We start from the raw sequence: 27,763 nt of genomic DNA, 5'->3' as shown, positions 1-27,763 counted from the left end.
ACACACACTGACACAGGCACCCCAGTGCGCACACACACTGACACAGGCACCCCAGTGCGCACACACACACACACTGACACAGGCACCCCAGTGCACACACATACACACTGACACAGGCACCCCAGTGCACACACTCTGACACAAGCACCCAAGAGTCTCTGGGTTTATTGTGGGGCTCACTCTCAGCGCTGCACACTTTGTGTTAAATGACTGTTCAGTGCTGTTCCTGCCTTCACAGTAGGTTTACTGGGTTGTCTTTTTCCATGGGACATATTTTACTGAACTCCTGAATAAAATCAGCACTTCTCAAGCCCAGCCAGGGTAGGCTCCAGAGCTGTTCTCTGCCCCCGTGCACACACCTTTAATCGCAGCACTCAGAAAGCAGAGGCAGCCAGATCTTTGTGAGTTCTAGGCCGTCCTGGTCTGCAGAGCGAGTCCCAAGGCCGCCAAGGCTACACAGAGAAACCAAATAAATAAATAAATAAACCATAAAAATATAAAGTTATTTGTATACGACAATTTTGATTTTTGTACAGTATATGTACATACTGCTAAACTAAGAAGCAGGAATACCAGAGACAGTTTCCAGCAAGGTAGTCCGTGCTTTACTTTACCCAGTGGCATTGCCGAGAGAGCCCCTGGCTTGCAGATGCTTTGCTCGAGAACAACAGAGACAGGAGACGTGATGGTGGCCTGTGTGATGCAGTGGTCCTTCCCTCTTCTAGGGCCTCAGAACCTGGTGGCCCTCTGTCTTCATGCTCCTGGGGTCTGGGGTCTCGAGGACTGCTATACTCTAGGAAGGGTGATGGGTTGTGATTTACCCCATGCTCCTAGAACGCTTGCCTTCCTGAGTGGAAACATGCTTCTCACTATCTTTCCTCCCTCTCTGACTTCTCCCTTTCTGTAGCCTTCCAGTACCCACAGCTCAACCTGTCTCAGTTACTGAAGTCCTCCTGGGTCAGAACAGGTATGTTCGATTGACGTAACGTATGGAGAACTATTCGGTAAGACGTCTGGGAGGGCATGTGGCGAATGATGCCCCCTTCCTGGTTCCCAAATTGAGGACAAGATGTACTTTAAATTCTTGTCAGAGAATGAGTGAGAAAAGGGATTCAGTTTGGACTTGGGGAATGTGTCCCACTGAGTCATGGCACAGAAAGGGCTTCTTTAAAATTCAGGCATCAAGTCCAGGGCGGGATCTACGGGGAATCTGTAGTCTCTGGACCTGAGGTAGGATGAAGCTGAGAAGCAAGCATATATTTTTTTCCTGAAAGTATTGCTAGATGAATACAGTAGTTTGGGGACCAGGGTCAGGTGTTTAGACAAACTTGGGCACATCCAGGTCGATGTGTTCACAGATAGTGCCTTGTGTTTAGACTGAGGACATGACATTTCAGTGCAAGGCTCTCTAACCTGGCCTCTGAATTCTAAGAGTCCCAGGTCCCAGTGTACAAGCAGCATACGGAAAGAGGGTGTCTACGCAGTCACCACTTCTGGGCTCTGAAGCCTTGTGTGGGGCTCAGTGCCTTGCATGGCATAGATTCCATTTTCCAGACCTCGGAGTGTTGCAGTGACTTGCCTAGTGTTGGACCTCGGGGACAGTTGAAACAAGTTTGGCTGAAAGTCTGCTTCCCCGGCAAGTGGAGGATAAGCTGATTATCTGTTTAGATACCTTTGTCTGATACAGATTGCAAGAACCAGGCAGATCCACCCCCCCCATCATGGGAAAGTGGAAATCTATTCAAAGACAAGATAAGAACTCAGACTAACCTGAAGTTTGAGGTGGTGCATGCACACCAACAGGACTTCTCTGATCTTGTGAGACGCTGTGCTCGGAGCTTGCATGGCTGAGTTCCTGGGGCTCCTCGCCTTTAGTTTGCCATGGACTCAGGCCACTGCCAGGGCCCTTTACTCTGTTCCCATCTAGTTCCCCCCACTTATGCCTCCTGCCTAGTACTTAGTGTTTTGTGGTAGTCTTGTGTGGGACCCCTGCACAGGTGCACACAGCCTGTCATGTCCCCCTCTCCACCCCGTGTTTGCTCCTGTATGTGCTGACTTGCTCTGAGGACTTGCTTTCTTGTTGAACACAGTCCTCCTGGGCGTAGTGGAGAAGCAGCTCCATAGCGAAGTGTTTCCAGCTGAGATGGAGCGCAAACTGGCCCAGCTGCTCAGCGAGGTGCCCACCAGAAGAAGACTGTGGCGCAGAGCCACCGTGGCCGCTGGCAACAGTGTGGTGCAGGTACTCACCGGAGGAGGGTGGCGAGCAGAGGAAAAGCCCCTGGAAATCTGCTATTTTCGTGCAAATGGAAAAAATCTGGTGTGAATTGACTGTTCTGATGAACATGGCAGCCTTGCGCGTCACTTAGAGACCAGACAGAAACTTTAGCAATTCGTTGGCCTTGCCCTGGATTGCAGGGGGGTGTGGTAGAAAATTTACAGTGGGTTCCTTTATCATCATAAGGTTTTGTTTGTTGAAGCACAGTTTTTAAAATCACCAACAGCTGAACTTATTTTATGGTTCTGGTGGCATTTTAGAAACGAATCGGTGATCTGGGAGAGTCCTAGCAGACGGAGGGCATTTTCTGCCCTCTGTTCAGAAATCTCATTTTCCCCACCTCCTGCCAGCCTGTGCCCCAAATTGTCTTTTCTCTGGGAACGGGCAGGGAAGCCACAGATCTGTTTGAATTGGAAAATGACCTATTTAAAAACGCACATAGTCACAGAACTCTGTGGGTGGAGCTGCTGTTTAATTCCTGTCTCTGTGTGACTGGTGTGGATTTCTGTCTTTGCCAATCAGTTACAGGCTGGGAGCATCACAGAAAATGGGGTTCATAGACCATTTCAGGAACCCAGAACTAGGATGAAACCCAGCAGTGAAGAGGGACTGGTGGGCGAGGCAGGGGGTGTGAGAACAAGATTTGGGATTGACCTGGGTAGGTCAGGGTGCCCGTTTTTCCTAGAATTAGTGTCCTTGTCTTCCAGCACCTTCACCATAGGGGTCCTTCTCAGCCTTGCTTCCTGTTCCCCACCCCCCCAGTAACATGGTTCTTAGGCTCCCAAAATGGTTTCCTTGCCAGACACAGTCACACCAGGGAACTTACAAAGGACTAAGATTTTAGATGTTTATTATTATTATTTTTAATTATGCATATGTGTGCAAGGGTGTGTGCGTGTGAGCACAGGTGTCCATGGAGGTCAGAGGTGTTGGATGCCTATGAGGCTGGAGTTGCAGTTGGCTGGGAACCTTCCTAGGTGGGTTCTGAGACTTGAACTCAGATCCCAGCAGTACATGCTGGAAACCGCCGAGCCATCTCTCCAACCCAAAATACTAAGAACTTAAAAAAATAAATAAATAAATAAAGGGGGAAAAAGCGCTAATAAATGCCCATTAATTAAATAAGCATACAACAAAATAAATATGAAAATGAATCATGAAGGCCTTGTGTTATTCAGTAGCCCGCGGCTTTCCAAGGGCTGAGTGTGTAGAGAGAGGTTGCAGAGCTCCAGAAACCTGGGTGGTCAGGTCCCACACTGGATACTTAAGCTGCTTCAGGTAGGAGCCTCTTCTGTGGAAGGTCAGCAAGCTTCCTCAGACCTGGGTCACCTGACAGATTGCCCGGAGGCCGTGCCCTGTTTCTGGTCTCTCCAAAAGGCATTGCATACAAAATACAAGGCTCTCACCTGAACTTTGTTGATGAAAATGGAAACACTGAACAAGGGTAGTAAGATGGCTCTTGCTACCAAGTCTGATGATGTGAGTTTGAGCCTCACATGGTAGAAGGAGAGAGCCGGCTCCTGCAAGTTGTCCTCTATACTAGGAGGGACACGTGTGCCCACACGCATACACACAGGCACACACAAACAAATAAGTGCAGTTTTAACAATTAATTAAAGAACCAGGCATGGTGGTGCACGCTGTTAATCTCAGCACTAGGGAGGTAGATGCTGATGAGTCTAAGAGTTAGGGGTAAGCCTGGTCTACGTAGTGAGTTCCAGGCCTGACAAGGGTCCAGGGAGACCTTGTTTCCACCCCCTCCCAGTTAACAAAGGATATAACAGATACCGAACCAATGTAACTGTCTAGGAATTAGGGGGTGGGTAAAGGGTAGATCTTTATGTATTGGAATATTCTCCAGCAATTTAATAAATCAGTACTGTAGAAATGTGCTCTGAAAAAGGCTGTAGAGTGGACAGTCCTGAAATAATACAGAATTCACAAGGAAGGAAAGGGGAGTATGCTAGGTCTTTAGAGTGCCTTTCTATAATTGGCTGAATTTTCAAGAGGGTTTCACTTTTTTTTTTAAAGATTTATTTATTTATTATGTATACAACATCCCTTCCATGTATGATGCTTGCATGCCAGAAGAGGGCACCAGATCTCATTATAGATGGCTGTGAGCCACCATGTGGTTGCTGGGAATTGAACTCAGGACCTCTGGAAGAGCAGTCAGTGCTCTTAACCTCTGAGCCATCTCTCCAGCCCCTCACTTTCTTTATAGTATTTTTTTTTTGCATGTGTTTTTCAAAATTTCTTCATTGGGCCACATAATTTGTATAATACACACATACTTCTCGTCACCCGAGTGGTTGACTTGGAGAGATACCTTGTATATTGTGGTTCCCGATAGAAATCTGATTAGCCGTCATTCAGAAAGAATGCTGAAGTTAGACTTTCCTATGACTCCTTCTAGAATGGACAGCTTTCGGAGTCTTTAACAGAAGTGGCTACCACTGAGAACATGATTTCTATGAGAGGAATTCCCAGACTTTTTAATATGAAGGGTAGGCACACAGGTCACTCCCATGACATGGTGAGTTTGTTGGAGGTTGTCGGTTACAATTCCATCCTGTCCGGTGCTGTTCTGTGCACTCTCTTGGTCTCTTTGTCTCAAAGAAGACACGAAAGCAAAACAAGGTACAGCTGTTGTTCTTCACTATAACTCTGTCTCCCCCAGAGGAGAGTAGGGAGATTCGGGGACTCCAGAAGGGCTGGGACAAATCCCAAGTCACACCCTAGGGACTGAGTGCCCTGAGAAAGGGCAGCTGGCACTGTGAACTTTCCTGATGCTGATGGACTCTGTCTGTCTCAGGTGGTCAACGTGTCCAGGCTGGAGGGAGACGACAATCCGGTACAGCTCATCTACTTTGTAGAGAATCAAGATGGAGAGAGACTTAGTGCCACCGAGTCTTCAGATCTGATCAACAAGGTCGATCTCCAGAGAGCAGCGATCATCTTGGGGTACCGGATTCAAGGCGCCATTGCCCAGCGTAAGACCAAGAGTTTCACCCTGCCAGCCATGCTGGAGTCCAGAGCCACTTGTATTCCGATAGTGAGCACTGAACTGCAGCACTGACCTGTGTGTGGTGGGTTTATGTCTTAAAACCTTGTCCTGAAGTGCTTATGGAAGATGCTGGTTGTTGATGTCCATTTGCTGAGATTTTCTTAAATGTATTATAAATTATAAAATAAGCACTGTGCGCGTGCGTGCATGCGTGTGTGCATGCATGTACACCTGCCATGGTATATTTGTGGAGATCAGAGGACAGCTTTGTAGACTCGGTTCTTTCCTTTCATATTTATGGGGTTCTGGGGTCCCAGCTCAGGACATCAGGCCTGTGTGACTTTATTTGTCCTTCGTTTGCTGAAACCCTCTTTATTTTGATTTCCATCGGTGTGACTGTGGCCATAGCTGTTGTTTTTCCTACCTCACACTTCGTATTCATGGAGTTACTAGTGAGTCACAGGACCTTATAGCAACATGAACATCCTTTCCCCTACCCCTGTGCCAGTTTTCATTTTCAAAACTGTCTTAGGTAAAATAACGCACCTATTCTGTTTTTATTCCAAAACCTTCCATGTCACACCCTGCATGTTGATGGGGACAGTGAGTCACTCAGGAAGCTGGGAGGTGCCCTCTAGGCTGTCTGGCTTCCTTCGGGGCCTTTTAACACAAAGGAATCCCTTGATCCTTACCCTTTTCTCGGTCCTGTTTCTCCCTCACCCTCACACCGCTGTACGTTTGGAAAGACGTGTTTGATATTTCTTATTATTGTTGGAAGGTGCTTGGCCCTGCCCTCTGGCAGTGCTTGCTCTCAATCCCTCTTTTCCAACTGCCAGATTTGGGGTGTGTATTTAAAATGAAGAAATAGGGAACAGCATGGAGACTATGACTCTCCAAATGCAACCTCACAAGCTGGACTGCTGTCTTGGTGTGGGTGTTTCTTCCGTTATTCAGAGCAGGCTTTGGTAGGGTGTGGGCAAACCTGCTCCCGTAGTAGAGGGATAGGCAGATGTCTTTGACATCAGAGAACCCTGAAGAACTTACTGAGGGCAGGTAGGAAACAGTGCATTTTTTTTTCCTTCATCAGTATGCTTATTAAAAACATGGACTGATGGACCATGCTTCAACGTCATTGTGGATGCGTGCTGACGTCCGTAGAATGGGACAGATGCACAAATACACCCCAGACAGATGTAAAAATGCCATCAGAGATGACCACTAAGGCAGTCTCATTTCAGACATAATCTTGTAATTAACACCTGTGAGAAAGTGGAGTTGGCATAATTTACAATTCCACCAACACTCGCAGAGGCCAAGCCTCACAGGCATGCTAGGACCACAAGACATGTTCTTGTTCTTCTCAGGTAGCTTTGTATTTTGTAACATGAAGGGCCCGAGCCTGCTTGTTTGTGTTTCTGTCCTGCCCGGCCCCCCAGCTGGTTAGTCCCAGAGAAAAATCACACTGAGATCTCTATAAGTTATAATGCTGATTGGCCCGTTAGGTCAGGCTTCTTACTGGCTAACTCTCACATCTTGATTAACCCATTTTTCTGATCTATGTTAGCCATGTGGCTCAGTACCTTTTTCAGTGGGGCAGCTTACATCCTGCTGCTTCGGTGGTCTGGGCAGGAGTGGGAGTAATCAACTTCCTCCTCTCCAGAATTCTCCTGCTCTCCTTGCAGTATTTCATTATGAAGGTCAGTTACTGTAGCCTAGCTTGCCTGTAACAAGTAGGACTTTTATGTCCACTCAGTCAGTTACACTTTCCAGGACGAAATCATTGGCAGATGGGGGAGAAACTGTAGCCAGCTTCATCATAATGGGCCTTCCAAGTGACTCTCAGTCTTCCCTACTGTCCAGTTTCTCTCCTGTAAGTGGAGGGATGGGGCTGGAGAGATGGCTCAGTGACTTACCTGGGTTCAGTTCCCGGCCCTCACGTGGCAGCTCACGGCCTTCACAATTCCAGGTCCGGGGGTCCTGGCACCCTCATCTGGCTTCTGCACCAAACACACAGGGTGCATTCCTACTTCTACCAAACACTCATATCCATAAACTAAGAATAAATACATCTCTAAGATGGATGGAGCGACTCTGCCAGAGCCGTCTAGAGGAAGACGGTCCACATGGAGGCCGCCCACCCCCAGGCACCTTCCGCTTTATGTCTTCATGCCCTTCAGGTTCGGCTTCTGGAGCCTTGCAGCCCTGTTATAGCAGCTCTAAGCTGTGGCCCCCTGCTCTCCCTGACACAGTCAACAATGCAGCTTCAGTGCAGCTTTAAACTCTTGTTCTTTTAGATTTTAGTTTTATTTTTTAATTTTATGTGTACTGGTGTTTTGCCTGGATAGATACCTGGGCACCACCTACGTTCAGTGCCCACAGAGGTCGGAAGAGGGCATTACATCCACTGAGACTGGAGTTATAGAGGGTCGTGCACCCCCACGTGGGTTCTAAGAGCCAAACACAAGTCAACGGGAAGAGCAGCAAGTGCTCTCAACCCCTGAGGTGTGCCTCTAGCCCAGCGTTTAAACAATACCTTTGAAATTACCCTTTGGTGAAATCAGTCCCTGTCCCTGGAGACTCACCAGTGTGAGGGCTGCCATGTGCACTTCCTTCATTTGGTGGACCAGGGTGGGAGAGATGACATCATACCTTTAGTAGGCTGTTTGGTGTGCTTGGGAGATGGCTGCGTTAGTGGGGTCTGTTTCAGATCAGTGAGGAAATAATAAAAGAGCACTTCCTAGCACTGCATCCAGAGCCGGAGGCGGACGCTGAGAGAGCCGCCTCCCTCCATGTTTTATACGAGGTTGATGTCGAGAGGATACAGGCACCTGAGAAATGGCGGGGGTGCCGATTTTCAAATACTGGCCTATCAGCAGGCAGGTCAGCAATCCTCCAAGTACTTGTCACTGACCAGAGTTAGAAGATTAACCAGTGCTGGCTTGATCGAATAATGAGAAATCCACAGGCAGCTTCTGGCTGGCCCCAGAGCTAGAGATAACCCGAAGGCAGGAAGAAGGGGTGAGAGCAGGCAGAATAACCACAGTGACATGCGCTGGGTGAGCTGTTTCCTCCGTCTAAAGTGCACATCCTGACATGGACCACATACATGCTGTGAGACCCCCCAACAAGTTCAGGTGACTGCTGTGTGAACCTGTTCAGGGGTTCCAGGCCTGTATGCATACCGTATGACTTCTGAACTTAGCCAGCACTCACAGTGACTTCTACACAACACACGTGTATCAGTCTTCCTGACATGGCTTTCCATCTCAAACCTGCACACTCCTGACACAGCTTTCCATACCAAACCTGCATGCTCCTGACATATCTTTCCATACCAAACATGTATGTGCGAGGACCTGAAAAGGCCCAGTCTGGTTTCCACACACACGGGACTCTGTGTCATCCCGAGTCTACCTAACTCTCAGTGAAAGCCCTGAGAGCAAAGATCGGGCAGTCACGTCTGTCTGACCGGCCCACCTTCCCTTCTCGGGTGTGCTTCACTCTTCTCATGGAAAGCTTGCTTAGCCCTGCTCTCGTCTCTGTCCTGACCTGAGGGCTGCTCAGGGCCATATGGGCAAGCATCCTGGGATTTCAGGTTGGTAGAAGAAGCCTCACTTCCTATCAGGGCCCGTAAAGGGGCCTTGAGGCCGCCTGTCTGTGCCTCTCTGTGGTTTTCCTAGATTAGAGCTAAGAGGAGTATCAGTTCTCAGCTCCCCCGCTGAGCTGTCACTACGTCCACGCGATTGCTTCTTCTCAGGCACAGCGAGCAATTAGTGTGAATTCCATCCAGGCCACATTGTAAAATCCAGTCTTCATAAACTTCTACGACTTTTTTCTGAGGGTGGAGAGATGGCTCAGTGGTTAAGGGCACTGACTGCTCTTCCAGAGGACTTGGGATGGATACTCAGTCCCCAAATGGCAGCTTTCTGCCCCCTGTAAGTCCAGTTCCAGGGGCTCTGACACCCTCTTCTGACCTCCGAGTGGCACTGCCCCCATGTGGTACACGGACATACATGCAGGCACAGCTCCCATACGTACGAAGTAACAATAAATAATGAATCTTTAGTAAAAATATACTTTCTGTGTTGTTGCTCCATCTTGGAGCAGACATGTTTTGATCCTAGAAGAGGTATTAGCTTCTGAGACGGGAGGGAGCTCAGGCCTTAGTCCCTGCCAGCCACAGTTTAGGGGTGTTTGAAAAGACGGGCCTTGGAAGTTGGGGTGAGCAGAGAGGAAGGGTTATACAGCATCTAAGGCTAAGACGTTGATGTGCGAAGGGCATTTTAGAGAATGGCGGGGCACCATTTTTGTTATCACAGGGAGGCAGGGGCGTGAAGAGGGGAACAGGAGGAACATTTGGGTTTCGAGACTGGATCTGAGCTCCCAGGAGCTTCGGAGGATCAGCACGGAATGAAGAGGACACAGGGCAAAGGATCAGCTAGCGAGGGAAATAGGAGTGGGGAGGGAGCAGAAGGGTTCATGCAGGGTCATCTGAATTGTGAAAGGTGAGAGGCCGCGGTGTGGGCACCTCTGTGAGTGCAGACAGGCAAGTCCAGAGGGTAAAGCTCGTTCCAATGTCATCTAATAATTGATATCTCTTACCTTTAATAAAGCAGTTTCCATTAACCCAGTTTCCATGTTCCAGGGGTTCAAAGAAGGTCACAGGTTGGAAAGACAATACCCTAGAATCCCATGTTCAGACTTCAGTTTCCTAGCAAACACCCCCTTTAGTTAAACCCAAGAGTCCTTTTTAAGGGGAGACTGGTAAAATACATGTATTGGAGGGGAAAGGGAAGAAGAAATTATATATAATTTAAATCTCAAAAACGAAAGAAAAATCACATGTGTAACACTATTGACCATCTTGACGTGTCTGAACAAGTGGAATTGACTGTGCTCAGTGCTCGCGGCCTCCTCCTCCCTTCATTTCCAGAGCTTGTCATTGAATTGGATGCTCTGCCCACTGGGTAGTGCCCCTCAGGCCTGGTGAGTACAGACGCTCTCCCACTGGGTAGTGTCCCTCAGGCCTGGTGAGTACAGACGCTCTCCCATTGAATAGTGTTTCTCAGGCCTGGTGAATACAGACGCTCTGCTCACTGGGTAGTGCCCCTCAGGCCTGGTGAGTACAGACGCTGTCCCATTGAATAGTGTCCCTCAGACCTGGTGAGTACAGACGCTCTCCCATTGAATAGTGTCCCTCAGGCCTGGAGAGTACAGACGCTCTCCCATTGGGTAGTGCTCCTCAGGCCTGGTGAGTACAGACGCTCTCCCATTGGGTAGTGCGCCTCAGGCCTGGAGAGTACAGACGCTCTGCCCACTGGGTAGTGCCCCTCAGGCCTGGAGAGTACAGACGCTGTGCCCACTGGGTAGTGCCCCTCAGGCCTGGAGAGTACAGACGCTGTGCCCACTGGGTAGTGCCCCTCAGGCCTGGAGAGTACAGACGCTGTGCCCACTGGGTAGTGCCCCTCAGGCCTGGAGAGTACAGACGCTGTGCCCACTGGGTAGTGCCCCTCAGGCCTGGTAACCACTGTTTTCTTTCTCTATAAATCTGACTGTTCTAGGTGCCTTGTTTATCTGTGTGTGTCTGGCGTCTCCCACATAGCATGTTTTCAAAGTTCATCCCTGTTGTGGCTATTTTGAGAGTCCCTTCTTTGTCTTCTTTTCTCTTCTGTGTTGTGTGTGAGACAGGGGTCCTACTCTGTCAGTCCCCACCCAGTTCCTTTGAGACAGGGTCTCTCATTGAACCTGGAGCTAGGCTGGCGACCACAACCGAGCCATCCTCCTGTCTCTGCCCCACATGGTGCTGGGGTTGCAGGTAGGACTGTGACCATGCCCCTCTTTGACATGGGCACTAAGGGTCTGAATTCAGGTCCTCTTGTTTATACAGCGAGTATCCTTACTCAGTGAGCCATCTCCACAGTACCCCACTTCCTATTCCAACGCTGGATAGTATTCTGCTGGGTGGATGTTCCACACTTTGTTTATCCATCTATGTGTTGACGGCTTTGGGCTTCTCTCCCATGGCTGTTGTGTTAAGACGGCAGCTGTGAATAGCCCCGTCTCTGTCATGTTTTCAGGTGCTGAGGTGGACATGCCCAGTTGTCTTTGTTGTGGTACTGTAACTTATAGTCAGACATTTTTGCTGGGACTATTTTCTGCCCAATAATGACACAAAAACTTATTATTAATTATTATGAAAGCTTGGCCTAAAGCTTGGGCTTGTCTCTCTAGCTCTTATAACTTAAATGAACCCGTTTCTGTTCATCTGTGTGCTATACAAAAAGATTATTCCACAACGGTACCTCATTGGCTGTTTCCACAGGTAGCAGATGCCTTTACTTGGGAATTCATTCCTTGGTAGCTTTTCCTCCTGCCACTAGAACCAGTGCCCTTGAAGGGTTTCATCTGCTTGTTCATCAGCACATCTTGCTTTTAGAATGGTGTCTGGCACCATCAGTAAACATTTGTAGTCAAGGACAGAGAGAGAAGTGAGTTGGTAGAATGGAGAAGAACTCCCTTCCCAGCTCTCCAGGTTCCAGCTCGTGTTCTGTCCAGAGACCTGGGAGGTGATGCCTACTCCATTGGATATGGTGGTTACAGCTGTATTGTGAGCACATAGCTTCTCTTCCCACATTTGAAGGGAACCATTTTATGAGATGTTATGGAGTAGGAAGAATAAACTTGACACTCAGAGACTAGACTCAACCAAGCCTTTGTCCTCTGGCACGTCATGTGTGTCATTGTGATCCCTGGTATGTTCCTTGTGCAACATTCAAATATGCCTGGTTACTTTCATATCTTGAGCTGTGTGACAAGCCTCAGGTCTTTAGGAGGAGGGCACGTTCCGTCCAGCAGATGAACGAAGGGCACATTGCTGAGAACCTTTCTCCCTCTTCTGCTCATCTGCAGCTGTGGACAGAGTGAAGAGGCCATCCCCGGAGTCACAGAGCAGCAACCTGTGGGTCGTGGTGGGCGTGGTCATCCCAGTGCTAGTGGTCACCGTGATTGTCGTCATCCTCTACTGGAAGCTGTGCCGCACAGACAAGCTGGATTTCCAGCCCGACACGGTGGCCAACATTCAGCAGCGGCAGAAGGTAAGCGCCTACTCCGATGTCCGCACGAGCATCTTCATGGGGCAGAAACAAGTCCAGACTTGGATGCTGAAGGACGAGGGAGGGCCATTGAAAGAACTCTTCAGTTTAATGGGGTGGGGGTGTCTTCTGTCTTCATGTTTGTTTACCATAGCACAGTTCTCTGTGTTAGTAATGTATTCCAAGAACAGGAACCGTAAAACAGATGCGAAGTGAGCCTGGGACCCACCGTGATTTTAACGTTGGGGGACTCCATAGAAGATCAGTTCATTATGGAAATGAGCCGTAATTCGTTCACTCTGCCTGTTTTTGTTTTCAAAGAGCAGTGGCCATGCAGGTTCCCTCAGATCTGTGTGTCTTTCCTCATACACAGATCCACTAGACGGCTCTCTTAGTTTCTTTCTGTCCGTGTTGGAAACCCGCTTGTGTGCGTGTGCGCACGCGCACCTGAGGAGGTCAGAAGAGGATGTTGGGTTCTCGGGAGCTGGAATTAGAGGTGCTTGTGAGCCACCCAGTGTGGGTGCTGGGAACCCAACTCTGGTCGTCTGGAAGATGAGCAAGTGATCGTAACCACAGAGCCATCTCTCCAGTGCCCCTTTAATCATTAAAAATTGGTCATACATGTTTTAAACTTCTATATTATGATGGACTCTAGTCTTCCAGCATAGCCTAACTCTTTGTTGTTGCACTGAGTGACTGTCCACTGAGAGGTGTTCTAAAAGGTGACAACCCCTGTATCACCTGCTGGTCCTGATTCGTTTTTCTTTAGATAAAGACAAAGAAATCTCAGTCCCAGATTCTCTAGGTTTTTTTTTTTTTTAATACCCCTTTTCATGTTTTCCATGTCCCTGCTGGACTCCCTAGTTGTTTTTTTTTTTTAATTTTTTTAATTTTATTATTTTTTTTTTGTAGGGGAGGGTCTGTTTGTTTGTTTGGTTTTGGTTTCTTGAGACAGGGTTTCTCTGTAACTTTGGAGCCTGTCCTGGAACTCGCTCTGTAGACCAGGCTGGTCTCGAACTCACAGAGATCCGCCTGCCTCTGCCTCCCGAGTGCTGGGTTTAAAGGGTACACCACCACCGCCCGGCTAGTTGTTTGTTTTTTAAGCTGATTCACCTGCACCTAATTTGACAGTGGTTGTTTTCAGATCCCCACTTTCCAGTTGTCTCTCCAAGGCATTCAGTTTTGTAGAAATAGTGATTCTTTTTCATATGAATATTTTGGACTTTCTGTGATATTGCCATGTGAGCTTTTATGCAAAGAAATTGACTTGGGGTCAGCATCTGGCATCTCACCTGGTGTGAACAGAAACCTTGCCTGCATTCGAGAGAAAGTCTCTAGCTGTGGACATTGACCGGCATTCATTTCAGCCAACCTGGTTAGTCCGGCTGCTGTATTTATTAGCACCCGCCTACTATGTAAATCTTGGAAGGCTTGCTCTATTCCAAAAGTGATAAGATCAAGCAAATAGCAAAAGAGCAAGAAATAAAAGATTGCCATAGTAATTTTGGTCTCCAAAAAAAAAAAAAAAATCCACTAGCCAGGCACAGTGGTGCATGCCTGCAATCCTAACACTTGGGAGGTAAAGGCAGGAATATCACAATTCAAGGCAGCTGGGACTATACAGTAAGACACTGTTTCCAAAACAAAACAAAATGGGCCGGGAGGCAGCTCAGTGATAAAAGCACGTGCCGTGCAAGCATGAGGACCAGGGTTTAGATCCTCCATACCTACATAAAAACTGGGGTGTCTGGTGACTGCTGGAGCATCTGAGGAGGAGACACGATCTCTGGGACAAGATGGCCAGCTGGACTAGGCGGATTTGCAAGGTTTGGGCTCAGGGAGAGACCCAACCTGAGAGTGATTAGGGGCATCATCTCACACACATGTGAACATGTAGCCACCACATACCACACACACATAACCCATGGAAAAACAAAAACAAAGCAAAACCCATAAATGTTCCAAACCTCAGCCTCCTAAATGAAAAGGTAAGTTTTATTTTTAAATGTTATGTAGCTCTAATAGTAAATAAAGAGTATTTTGCTTTCTTATGAATTAATGAAAAATCTTAATTATATTGCAAGCTTATGGCTATCAACATGCTAGCAGCATTTTATGCGTGGATGTTCTCTTCCTCCCCCCATCCTCACTTACTATTTACGTAGTCTGCTCGTGTCTGTAGTTGTTACTGTTACGGTAACAAACGGCACGGAAAAGGCACCTGCCATGGAGTTCAGTGATTCGCGACATGAAATCGGATCAACAAGAGGGAGGGCCATGTTTTCTGTTTTGGTAAAAGCGTTGTTATGGGGAGACTTAGCCCGTAGAGATGTTTGGGTCTTTTCTGTTCTTTGTTTCTGCCATACCTACTCCTTATGGAAGCCTTGTCCGTTGTAAACTGCTGGAGGTCAGCAGCTCTCCAGCTGAAAACAAGATATCCCCCAAGCTTTCTCCCTCACCTCTGCTTCTGTGATAGTTCCGTGTGGCAGATGTTGCTATAAATCAAATGGATGGTTCCAAATAGAACTCCCAGCCATGCGGAGTTCTTTCTCTTCAGGGGCTGCGAGGGTCTCTGCATGCACACAGCCTTGTTGCAGCAAAGCTCTGCATGGTAGACCCTCAAGGAAGTGACTGTCTGCTCACACCATCAGGAGGCAACCGCAGCTTCTTTTGCTAGCGTTGCAGCTGTCTGCACAAGCTTGCCGCAGGTCTGCAGTAGGAAGACCGTGACCTCCCATTAGTTGAAAGCAAACCTGTCCACTTTCTTCTGAGGCTACACAGCTGTGGTGAAGGGTCTGTCGCCTGTCCCCTGAGGTAACGAGTGAGGCTCTGTCCTGTGACTGTGGTCTGTAGCCCCGCTCCTGTGGCTTTCCCTCCCTCTCCTGTTCAGCCCACCCTGATGCTGCCCTGTGTCGCTCTGTGAAATCCTCCAGCAAATCTCAGAGTTGCCAACATCTGGAAGCAATAAATCTACTGACCTGCGCTCCCCACCCCCTTTCCCTTGTAACGAAGAGACCGCCTCAGATTGTCTGAGGGTCCATGGTGTTTGAAAGACAAAAAGAGGGAGAGACCAGTGTGTCTTAGGTTTCCAGGCAGGCCGTCCTGATGTTCGGTAAATAGTGGGAAAGCACCGCGGGTCTTTTCTTTTATTTGTATTTGCTTTCATCTCTGTCCAAAGCCATCATTTGTTATTATTACCTACAGAACTGCAGTGTGGATCCTTCTCACCATAAATGGTTGTGTGCTCGTGGGCCCCATGGAAATGTGTTTCTTCCAATGGGAGCAGCCCATACCAGTGATTAGTGTAGGATTGTAGCCCCTGGGTGGTTCACACCCTGAAATGCTACTAAAGTCAGCACTGTGGGCAGCCAGAAGGAGCTGGCCACACCATGCACATCTCTTGTCTGGACTGCTGAGTGTTCAGGCCAGACTAAATTACAAGCACCACCAGCAGGTTCTCTGTCTGTCCTGTAGGGTGATAGTTATGGAGAAGACCCAATCTTTCCCAGATTGACCTGGAGCAATATGAGCATGGCAAATGTGGGCTGCGACAGCTTGGGAGGGGGGCATTCTGCTGCCTTCTGAGAGGTGATGCTGGGCTGGAACTGAGGTGCAAGAGACCGGGTGGACCTCTGTCTTAGTCACAGTTCCGTTGCTGTATAACAACGCCATGACCAAGGCAACTCTTATAAAAGATAGGATTTAATTGGGGCCTTGCTTACAGTTTCAGAGGTTTAGTCCATTATCATCGTGGTGAGGAGACTACCGGCACACAAGCAGACATGGTGCTAAAAAATAGCTTAGAGTTCTACATCGGGATCTGCAGGCAGCAGAAAGACTGACTGGGCCTGGCATGGACTTCTGACACCACTGGCACAGTCCTCTAACAAGGCCACACCTCCTAATCCTTCTAATCCTTTCAAAGAGTCCCACTCCCTGGTGTCTATGCATTCAAATATATGAACTGATGGGGACCATTCTTCCTTAAGCCACCACTACCTCGGAAGGGGTGTGAGGTGCTGCTGGAGCAAGCTTGTAAGGAAGGGCACAGCCTCAACTCGTGACAAAGGACCCATCTCAAGAGCCTTGAAGAAGTCTATGGAATTGGAACTGGTACCACAGGCAGCCATTGCAGGATATCTGCCAAGGGGAGCAGTCTGGACAGCTGTCCATTTGCAGTGGTCACTTGGGAAGGCAGTGTGGAAGAGAAATGCCACCGGGTACTCCTCCCCAGCTCCAGACTCAGTCTTCTGGGTCATTAGCACCCTGATAGTCTCTGTCACCCATGGTTCAGTGTAGCCTGTGAGTACCAGAATGTTAAGAGTGTTCTCCTTCCATACCAAGGACACAGGGCCCCAGGTGACTGAACTGAGGACAACCTGATGGCTGTAACTTGGTCTTGTCTTCACTTTTTAAATGGAAGCCCCATGGTGGCTGTGGGGGATTCTTCATCAACTGTTGTCAGTCAAGTAATGAACTCATACAATGGCACTTTCCACACTATTGCAGGGTTTTTGTTTGTTTGGTTGGTTGGTTTGGTTTTTGTTCACACTCTTTTTGGGATTTGCTGTATGGTTTCCGTTGTCTTCCCTGGGGATTCGATGGATCCCAGCATTGGGGACTTTGCTGTGTCTTGTTCCACATGGGTCTTGTTATATTTATGGCCCACGTGGTTTCAAATTCATCACGCGTCTCTCTTGTGACTTGGCCGATCTGCTTGCCTAGACCTCCCTAACTTGTCGACAGCGTGTTCCTGTGGGGCCAGCCAACGTGGCTTGTCCCCCAGTGATATACAGGGGAAAAAGGAGAGAAAGAACAAAAGAACCATCTTTCTCCAGAAATAACTGAATATTGATAATGTGAATATTGAACATCCGAATTCATCATGATTCTTTTCCTTATGCAAAACTGGGTAAAGCCCATTTGCCCATGAAAGGAAGGTGAGGATACCGTGTCAGCCAGCCTGGCTTTAGTCTAGGTTTTATTTTTAAGGAATGGAAAAACTTAGTTCCTAATGGTTCAGAAAGCAGGGGCTAAACTAAAAGCAGCAAATTCCCCAGGTGAGGGAGGGGTGGTGCTTTATGTAATCTTTGCTTCAGTGCACTGGTGGCTATTGTGTGGTGTTTAAGCACAGATGAGTGCCCTGTTTTTATGGTGGGTGAAGGTGGTGACTTCCCAGCTCGTGGGATGAGCTATGGTGTTGATGTTTGAGGTGTGTTGGGCTTGGTGGTAGCTAACAGGACTTGCGTCTCACATTGTCGATCAACCCAGTAAGCTCGGTGTGCCAGCTGGTTTGCGTGGAGCCCATTCAGGCATTAGATATTTATGGAGGGTCTAGTGTGGGTCACATTGCCACTTACAAAGTATTTTATCTAAACTCCCATCTATAGCTGGGGTCGATGCCCTGAAGGCGCCACTGTTCTTGTTTACTACTTGGCATTTTATCCACCGATTGCCTTGAGCGTACCATCCGTTTACAGAGCGTGCCATGTTTGTATCTGACCGAGCCCTGTCACGTTCTCAGGGGAGGTGGTTGCTGCTTGGCTGTAGCCTGTGTGGCCGGTGCCGCAGAGGCCACTGCTGTTTGTGTTTTGACATCGGTTCTTTCAGAGGCCTTTGGTTACAGGCACCGTCTGCCGCTCCTTCAGCTGGACGAAAGCAAACCCTGGAATGGGTAACTGTGGTCGGTACGCAGCTCTTTGAGGCATATGCTTTCCTGCTGGGATAGGGAGAGACAAGGAGCTCGCCACAGTTTGCTAGCTGAAGGCCTCGCAGGTCAGGTGGCTGTTGTTGCTGTTACTTTTTCACTTAGAGGTATTTCGTTTAGGAAGCTAAAAGACTATGTAGTTTGGAGTAAAACATATGTATAAGATTGCAAATTGCTCATCTGGGGATTTTCCTCATTAGCTGAGAGTAGTTGGTGTCAAATTGCCAGTTTTCCAGCCATCTTAAAAAGGCCTCATAGATAAATGCTCGAGAATTATGTGAGAATTACGTGGCTAGGTAGATTTATAATTTCAAGATGAAAATAATATTTACAGTTATATATTTACTAAGTCAGAATGGTAGATCTAAATCTGATAGGCAGGAACCCATCCTATTTATTTATTTATTTTTAAGGTTCAGGAGTTGCCTAATTTTTCCTCTACCCATATATATAATAGTGCTTTTCCTTTAAGAGCTCAGCTGAAGTCAGGCGGTGCTGGTACACCCCTTTAATCCCAGCCCTTGGCAGGCAGAGGCAGGCAGAGCTCTGTGAGTTTGAGTCCAGCCTGGTCTACAGAGTGAGGTCCAGGGCAGACAGGGCTACACAGAGAAACCCTGTGTTGACAAAGAGTCCAACTGGATCATTGTGGGAACTTAAAACAAATGAGCTGAAAATATTGGGCTAGCAAGTGTGGGGCTTGTGAAGGGCATGTTGCTGATTGCTGTTAAGTATATGATTTTAAAAAAAAGACGTGTATTTATTTTATGTCTGTGTATGTATGTGCCTGCATGTGTATATGTACCACATGCATGGAAGAACGCTTGGAGGCCAGGAGATGGGTGAGAGCCCTGGAGTTGGTGTTACAGGTGGTTGTGAGCCCCCATGTGGATGCTGGGACTTGAACCCAGGTCTTCTTCAAGAGCAGCAGTGCTCTTAACCTCTGAGCCGTCTCTCCTGCCCCTTACACATAGTATTTATGCTGAAGTCCAGATGTCTTGCTCTGCAGCTAATCTAATGTGTACAGAGGAACAAGAGATAAACGAGCAGAGAGTTCTGCTGGGGAGCCTCGGGCGACTGACAGGAGCTGTCGGGGGTTCCCTGCGGGACTGAATAAAGGTTCAAGGAAACGAAGATGCTCTCTTGGTTCTATCATCCCCTTTGTTGATTTTAAGTTGGAGTTTTCATTGTTTTAGAAGTAAATCTGAAATTTTTTACTCCTTTGTTGTTTGATCCATCTCCCTAGCCCTAAGCTCTCGGGCTAGGGAGATGGATCAGTGGTCAAGAGCCCTGGCCGCTCTTGTAGAGGACCCAGGTTTGATTCCCAGCACCAACTCTGTGACTCAAAACCACCTGCAGTTAGTTCCAGGGGATCTGATACTCTGTTCTGGGGTCACAGATACCAGGCATATACACAGCATGTGGAGGCAAACAATTATACACATAAATAAAAATAAAAAGATCAAGGGAAAAAGAAAAGACCCAGGCTCAGCTCGGTCTAGTAGCGTACATTCTTACTCCTAGCATACAGAGGACCAGTCAAGAAAACTGAAGTTCAAGGCCAGCCTGGGCTATGTAGCAAGAGGACTGGATTCAGGTAATAACAACAGAGAACCAGGCTAAGGCCTTGTGAACTTGGTGCTTCCAAGCTCTCAGGTTGTGGAGAGTGGTGACCTTGCAGCCAGGGTGCACTTCGTGTTTCCAGGGCTGCCGTGCAGATCTTGAACACATCCCTCCCGAGCTGCATAAAGCCTTAGCCTGCACCTTCAGGATGACCACTAAGCCTGCTGTACCTTCAGGATGCCCCACTAAGCCTGCTGCACCTTCAGGATGCTCCACTAAGCCTGCTGTACCTTCAGGATGCCACACTAAGCCTGCTGTACCTTCAGGATGCCCCACTAAGCCTGCTGTACCTTCAGAATGCCCCACTAAGCCTGCTGTACCTTCAGGATGCCCCACTAAGCCTGCTGTACCTTCAGGATGCCCCACTAAGCCTGCTGTACCTTCAGGATGCCCCACTAAGCCTGCTGTACCTTCAGGATGCCACACTAAGCCTGCTGTACCTTCAGGATGCCACACTAAGCCTGCTGTACCTTCAGGATGCCACACTAAGCCTGCTGTACCTTCAGGATGTACCCACTAAACCTGCACCTTCAAGACGCCCCGATGCCGCCCTCTTTGCTCTGTTCTCCCTGATTCCTTGCAGGAGGGAGGTCTCCAAAGGCGGTAAAAAAGAAACAACCCTGCTTCTGCTGTTTCCTCTGCAAAATGTGAGTTCACAGCATTCCATTGTGGAATTCTCCATTGAAGATGGATGTCTGGTGAAATGTGATGGGCCTGATGAAATGGCTCAGTGGTTAAGATGTCTGTCTGCTAGCCAGGTAGCGGTGGCACACACCTTTAATCCCAGCACTCTGGAGGCAGAGGCAGGCGGATCTCTGTGAGTTCAAGGCCAGCTCTGGTCTACAAGAGCTAGTTCTAGGACAGGCTCGATAACTACAGCAAAAACCCTGTCTCGAAAAACCGAAAACAAAACAATCAGCAACAACAAAGAAGACTGCTGTCCGCTCTTGCAGAAGACCAGAGTTCGGTTCCTACCAACGTGTGCCTGCTGCACAAGCATGGGAGCCTGAGTTTGATCCCCAGCATCCATATAAAAAGCCAGGCAGCAATAGTGTGCTCTTGTCACCCCAGCACTGGGGAGGTGGATCCAGATGACTCTCTAGGAGTTGCTGGCAGCAACCTAGCTGAATCTCAGATTTCTGTGTGCCATGGAAGAAAAACAAGGTGGTGTGCTGGAGAGTTGGCCCAATGGTTAAGAACACTTGTTGCGTGCCAGACAATGGTGGCACACACCTTTAATCCCAGCACTTGGGAGGTAGAGGCAGGTGGATCTCTGTGAGTTCGAGGCCAGCCTGGTCGACAGATGATTGAGTTCCAGGACAGCCAGGGCTGTTACACAGAGAAACCCTGTCTCAAAAAACAAAACAAATTTTAAAAAGAACACTTGTTGCTCTTGCAGAGAACATGGGTATGATTTCTAACACCTACCTGGTAACTCACAATTGTATTTAATTCCAGTTCCAAGGGATTCGGTGCTCTCTTCTGACCTCCACGGGCACCAGGCATGCGTGTGGTACATATATATACATGCAGTCTGATTTCTGGCCTCCACACATACGCACATACAAGGGCTCATACACTCATGTGTGTATCACGCATGCACACAGGAAGTACATTTAAGGTAGGGAAAGAGGAAGCCATCTCCAGGCTTCCTGTATTTGGTGAAAGGGGTCTGCTAAGCGCTTTGAGTTGCCATTATTTGGTGTTCCAGAGGTTTCTGTTCTCTGTGTGGAGAACTCCAAGAAGCTACTGTGTTCCTAAGAGCAGGGCTTCTCTTCTGTAAGGGCAACAGGACTGCTGGAGGGGTGTGGCAGGGGGAGCCTCCGCGTCTAGGAAATGTTTGTCCACCCGAAGGAGTCCAAGTGACCAGCTTGAGGAAAGGCAGCTTGGATCTGTCGTTTCCTATGCAGTGTTCCCGAGTCCAGGGTGCGTGGGACAGCGGCCTGCTCCAGTAAAGGAAGCTCATTTAATTGGAGAATGTGGCTGCCAGCTGCTCTGCCTTTTGTCCAAGCACCTCTTTGTAAACTGTCCTTACGGTGCCATTTGTCGCCCTCTGCTGGCACAATTCATTATTGCGGACTTCAGGTCACAAACCTAAGCAGACAGGGTCACTTTTAAGGCTAAAAGTAATGCATTATGACAACAGCTTTTGCTCCTCTGTGTATACGCACTATACTGTACAGCTTTTGCTCCTCTGTGTATATGCACTATACTGTACACATAGTCTATTGTGTGGAAGTGCTCCTTAGATGGGAGCGTACTCCTCAGGACTCTGTGAGCGAGTCTGGCAGCATTCCTGATGAGCAGACCCCTCTGGACAGCTTCTTGTATTTCTAAGTTAATTAATTTTTTATTTTTTTTTGTGTGTGTGTAAGTGCTTTGCCTGCATATATGAGTGCCTACCACCTGTGTTCCTGGTGCCCACAGAAGTCAGAAGAGGGCATTGGATCCCTAGAACTGGATCCAGGCAGTTGTGAACCACCATGTGGGTACTGGGAACTGAACCCAGGTCCTCTGGAAGAACACCAAGTGCTCTTATCTGATCCATCTCCCCAGCCCCTTAGGGTAGCTTTGTCGGTGTATTCCCATTTTCCTATGCCCCGCAGACTGGGTTTAAGGAAACTGTGAATATAGTTTGTCATATCATTAAAATGATATCACCAGACTGGGTACTCTGCATCTCGGGTGTCACGAATGTCCTTCGTCCGTCACCGTAGGCTCAGAAACTGAAGTCTAGAGAGGGTGCAGCTCCCAGGGTCTGATTCTGGGTGTGGTGTCGGGTGCACTGGTGTCCCCAGAGAGAGCACCGTGTCCACCAGTGAGTACAGGCTGTTTCTGCAGGTCTCTGCTGCAGACCACTCACTCCTTATAGAAGTCCTTCCCTTGACTTCCAGTACACTGAACTAACAGACTGGTCTGTTTATTTGAAGTCTCCTGTTTTCTTCTATGCAACCCTCTCTGTTCCTTAGTGCCAACCTCTTAGATGGTTTTTCAACAGCGACTCCACACTCAGGCCTGCGTATCATTGGGCAGATAACCAGCAGGGCACCTCTCAGACTGCACGGCTCCTGAGCCTTTGTCCTCTGTCTCCAGCCCCTGGAGCTGCTTTCCTCTGAGGCCCCTTCTGTCCTTCAGACTAATCATGCTGAAAGGGAAGCCTGTATTTTTATCTCCTGGAAACTTTGCTCCTCCAGGACGTACCCTTAATGTCACCTCCATGTTGGGGAGGCCCTGCCTCAGACTTTTGGGCCATTACCTCTTCTCCCCTGGTTTCTTTTGTCTGCCTGTCCTGATTCTGTGCACATGGTGTCACTGGGTCCTTGTGCTTGGTCTACTTAGATCTTAGAAATAGAGGCTGTCTGAGTACCCAGAGGGCGATCTTAAAAACAGCCCTTTGGAATGAAATCTGTGGAGCCTGGCCCCTCTCTCTCTCTGCCTCCCCACTGCATCCTGCGCCTTTAGTGCAGCTAATGTAACCTCTTCTGGGCCTCCGGTAGTCTCTGTTTGTCTCACACTTTGATCTATAGCAAGCTCTTTTGAAGCCTTTACAATTTCCAGGGCCTGAATGAAGTGCTCCTTTCTCTATAAAGCATGTCTCACTTCACAGGTCTGTGACAATGGAGCCAGCAATCTGTTGGAACAGATTTTGTATTGTGGTCTTGCTACTTAATCCTTGTATTCTTGTTTAACCTTTCGTAAACATCTGTGACGGATTCTAAGTATCAACAGAACCTGGCGCCTGATCTGTTACAGAGATGTTTGTCGAATCAGGTTGGTGGCTTTGTGGCAGTCTTGGGCCAGGGGCCGTGCTCCTCTGACCTCACGCTAACCGCCTTGTTCCTGTGTTTTAGCTGCAGATCCCCAGTGTGAAAGGCTTCGATTTTGCTAAGCAGCACCTGGGCCAGCACAATAAAGATGACATACTGATCATCCACGAGCCAGCGCCGCTGCCGGGACCTGTGAAGGACCACGCCACGCCCTCTGAAAATGGAGATGTGCCGAGTCCAAAGTCAAAGATCCCTCCTAAGAACATCCGCCACAGAGGCAGGTCAGTATTGGGCCTTCTAGATTGTTCTCTGTTGCAGAGCGTGTTTTAGTTTTCGGACTGTTTCTGGCATCAGAAGTGCCAGTGATGAGTGCTGCCTTCAGCCTGCAGTCTGGGAGACAGTTGACTTGTCCAGTTTCACATAGAAACCCCAAAGTGTTTCTGTCCCTTCTACCAGACTGCCGGATGAGGCTGTGTGACTTCTTCCCGTAGAACCCCCAGGTTTGATTAGGGACCGGTCAGCTAGCACTGTGTGTATTCTGAGGTGAATGTCTTAGGCTTGGTGAAGGTAATACAAGAATGTGTGTAAAGTGAGTAACAGGGGCCAGCGAGATGGCTTAGCAGGTAAAGGGGCTTGCTGCCAAGTATGATGACCTGTATTTGATCCCTGGAACTCGCGTGGTGGAAGGGAAGACCAGATTCTTACAGGTTGCCCTCTGACCTCCACCCAGGTGTTGTGGCACATAAAATAGATAGATGTCAGATAGTAATAGAAGTGTTAAAGTGCTTGGGCCTCCTGTGCCTGTGTTTGCTCTGCTGGTGGCTGGCTGTGACCTCTTGCTTTGTCTGCAGTGACCTTCATCAGCTCCTCCCCGATGGCTCTGCTTTTCTCCCAGCTGCCCCACTGTGAGACATCACAGGCTCTCACCCAGTCCTCCTTGCCCATTCCCACTCCACTTCCAGTTCCTGGTGCTAAAACAAAGCTTGTGGAGAGTTGTGTATTCATTTTCCAAACTGCCAGGGAGGCCCATGTTGCCCTTTGCCTGCGAGAAGAGCTAGAATGACCCTGAAGAAGACAGCCAGGTCAGGGTTTGCCAGTTGACTTCAGTTCACAGCTTGGGCCCCTGAGGGCTTGAGATTCAGAATCCTGGCTTCTGATTGGCTCCTAGTCGTTGGAAAAAGCTATTCAACATCCAAACTGGTGTCCTCACTTCTGCCTCATCCTGTCTGCCTCCGGGATCTGGTCTTCAACGGTTGTTGGAGCATGGTCTTTAGGAAAGAAAATGAATTATGCAGAGAGATGCTCTTGGCTTAATTATTTCCCAGGCGTAGAATGCAGCAAATCACCAGAGATGATTTAACGTGTTAGTGAAAGTTTTTCTCCCCAGTAGCCCTGTGTAAACAGCAGCTGATTCTTCGCCACAGTGGTCTTTGAGGGGGATACAGCTGTCCTGCTCGGCTTTGAGTCCCACCTCCGTGGAGTCAGCCAAGGGTGGGTCAGAAAGCTAAGGGGGGAATCGAGTGGGTTATGAATGTCCAAACTCATTCTTGTCATGATTCTTAAATCAGCTCTTGCAGCTCTTTGCAGTATTGTGTGTGGTGCTCCGAGTAATGTAGAGATGCTTACAAGAGAATAGTGTAGTTATAGGCAAACACTGAGCCATTTCGTGTAAGGCACTTGAGAGCACCCACGGCCCACAGGTACCACTGGGTGGCTGTGTAGACAGGCCCTCCGGGGCACCAGAATGTATTAGCAGTTCCTGTTGCGGTTGAAGCTGGGAAGTGCATGGAGAGAGACCAAGTGCTCACTGGTTAAGGCTGTTTCCTACCTAGCCTCGTACATCCTGGTGCCGTGTTACCCTTAACGTTCATGCATGGAATCAGATCTCATTAAGGGTTATTGTTTCAAAGGTTTAGAGTTATTTGGAGTAGCCCCAGAAATTCCCTAACCTCCTAGGGTTCTTGGGTTCAACTGATGCTAAACCAGGCCAGAAGCCCAGGTTCTTTTTTTTTTAATCCCCGTCCATCCGTCCTTCCTCCCTTCTTTCCTTCCCCCTCCCTTCCTCCCTCCTTCCTCTCTCTCTCTGTCTCTGTCTCTCTCTCTCTCTGTCTCTGTCTCTGTCTCTCTCTCTCTCTCTCTCTCTCTCTCTCTCTCTCTGTGTGTGTGTACATGTGTGGAGGCAGAAGTAAAGGAATAATAGTTGGGAGTCAGTTCCCTTCTACCTCAGGGTCTCAGAGGATCCCATCAGAACGTAGGGCTTTTGGCAAACACCTTTACCTGCTGAGCCACTTCACAGACCATTGTTTTTAAGAGTACGTTGTTTTTGTTTTCTCGTGGAAGTATTAAACTCAGGTCTTTAAAAATGCCGACTGGTGTTCAAACACTTTGCTACGTCCTCAGCTCTGGAGCCCAGGTTCTTTTCCTTCCAACTGTGTTGGACCCAGACTGCCTGTCAGGAAACAACCTGGAGCCAGGGGCTCAGCCTTGGGCCCCAGCAGCTATGGGAACCTCCTCCCCAGCACTTAGTGTCCAGCAGTTGTTGAAATGCAGTTAGCCTTGCTGGTCTGTTCTCAGGACATGGTGACTGTCGCCAAAGCCTGCTTTGAAATGAATGAGACATTTAAAATTCCTTCTAGGCCTCTCTGATGTTTGCATTCTGCTTTCTGTCTGCAGAGTTTCTCCCTCAGATGCGGACTCCACAGTCAGCGAAGAGTCTAGCGAGAGGGACGCGGGGGAGAAAACGCCAGCCACCGCCCATGAGAGCAAGGCCCACAGAGCTCCGCAGAGTGGTCTGTCCCTGTCCTTCCTTCCAGTGTTAACTGTTGTCATGATCAGAGTCCTATGGGGCAGGGGATTGTCCTACTGCAAATACTAAACTTTAAAAAAAAAAAAATCTACAGCCCGGCCATGATGGCACATGCCTTTAGTCCAAGCACTCAGGAGGCAGAGACAGGCGGATCTCTGACCATTCAAGGCCAGCCTGATCTACAAAGCAAGTTTCAGGACAGCCATGGCTACAGAGAGAAACCCTGTTTCGACAAACAAACAAATAATCTACAAAAATGGAATACCCATCACTCTTGTTCGGTTTTTCAGCCTTGTCCCTTTTGAACGCTGTGCTGGTGTCTGCTTCAAGGGAAGGCGATAGAAATGTGGGTCCACTGAGCTGTGACTTAAAGCTAGCAGTTCGTTCTAATTTAATGTCGGGCCAGATTTCCTGCCTGAAGGACAAGGAGAATTTCATAGAAGCTGTAGTCTTAAAGCTGCCTGTAGGACCGAGTCTTTTTTAGGACCCAGTTTGATGTCACACCGTGGGGTGATGTTTATCTGTGGCAGGTTCATACCCTTCATGTGTGGTCCCATTTTCTAGTTCACTCTCCTAGCAGGTATTTGGGTGTAATCAGATGGCTCAACCTCTTCTTTGCAGGCCAGGCCCAAACAAAGGCCACGCCCATTGTCAAGTTCATAACTGTGGGTCTAATAACTAAAACCAAAACAAGAAGAAACAAACAAACCAACCAAAACTATGCCCATGGGCCTTCCTTATCTTGGTAAATGTTTTTGGCATGATGGCAAAGTGTTGTGGTTTCATTGTATTGAATTTGGGGTTTTTGGAGGCAGAGTCTCATGTAGCCCAGCTCTACCTGAAAATCTGGTTCTTCTGATTCCACCTCCTGACTGGTGCGGTGACAGACATGCTCCACCATGCCTGGCTAGCAGTGTAGTTCATGTTTGTTTGTGTATTGTGTGTGTTTATTATGACCGTGGCATACATGGGAAAATCAGAGGACAGTGTGTGGGAGTCCTTTCTTTCCTTCTACCGTATGGATTCTGGGAATTGGACTCAGGTTGTCTGTCCTGGTGGGGAGTTCTGTTACTCACTGAGCCATCCTGGCCTAGGCCCCAGTAACTTGGTTTCAACTTAACAGATTGTGTTAAACGGGTCACTCTTGGCGAATTGGCCGGGGCTTTGTTTTTAATCTCATGATCAGGTCTCAGCAGTTCAGAGATAAGGGGTTTAAGAATGGATTTTGTACTTCCTGTTTTGGAGACTTTTGGGTCTCTGTAGCTCTGGCTAGCCTGGCACTCACTATGTAGACCAGGCTGGCCTCACAGTGTCCCACTTGCCTGTGCCGTGGAGTGAAAGGCACATGCCATCCTACCCAGCTGTACTTGCTTTAGAATGTTTCTGGTTTTGTTTTTAGATTTACTTTGTTTCTTTGAGGGTTTGGGTGCCTGCATGTGTGTATGAACACCCTGTGCATGCAGTGCCCATGGTGGCTGAAAGAGAATTTG

At 48.4% G+C, this 27,763-nt stretch overlaps 1 protein-coding gene across 5 annotated transcripts in view; it reads left to right on the top strand.

Moving 5' to 3' along the window:
- Positions 1 to 27,763, top strand: part of Kiaa1549 (KIAA1549 ortholog) — a 128,459-nt gene that overhangs the window by 69,495 nt on the left and 31,201 nt on the right. For all 5 annotated transcript variants that reach the window (XR_015736675.1, XM_087901771.1, XM_087901770.1 and 2 more), the window contains exons 7-12: positions 908 to 967; positions 2,091 to 2,239; positions 5,091 to 5,268; positions 12,192 to 12,376; positions 23,552 to 23,748; positions 26,141 to 26,256. Coding sequence is in view for 4 of the 5 variants with exons in the window: in XM_087901771.1 (XP_087757897.1) it covers positions 908 to 967; positions 2,091 to 2,239; positions 5,091 to 5,268; positions 12,192 to 12,376; positions 23,552 to 23,748; positions 26,141 to 26,256 (885 nt within the window). In the remaining variant the exon portion in view is untranslated. The remainder of the gene's footprint in view (positions 1 to 907; positions 968 to 2,090; positions 2,240 to 5,090; positions 5,269 to 12,191; positions 12,377 to 23,551; positions 23,749 to 26,140; positions 26,257 to 27,763) is intronic.

Source organism: Myodes glareolus, chromosome 25, assembly GCF_982192425.1.
Source record: "Myodes glareolus chromosome 25, mMyoGla1.1, whole genome shotgun sequence".
Taxonomy (NCBI): Eukaryota; Metazoa; Chordata; class Mammalia; order Rodentia; family Cricetidae; genus Myodes; species Myodes glareolus.
Note: the sequence above shows the minus strand (reverse complement) of the source record. Positions and strands in the feature narration are given on the sequence as shown.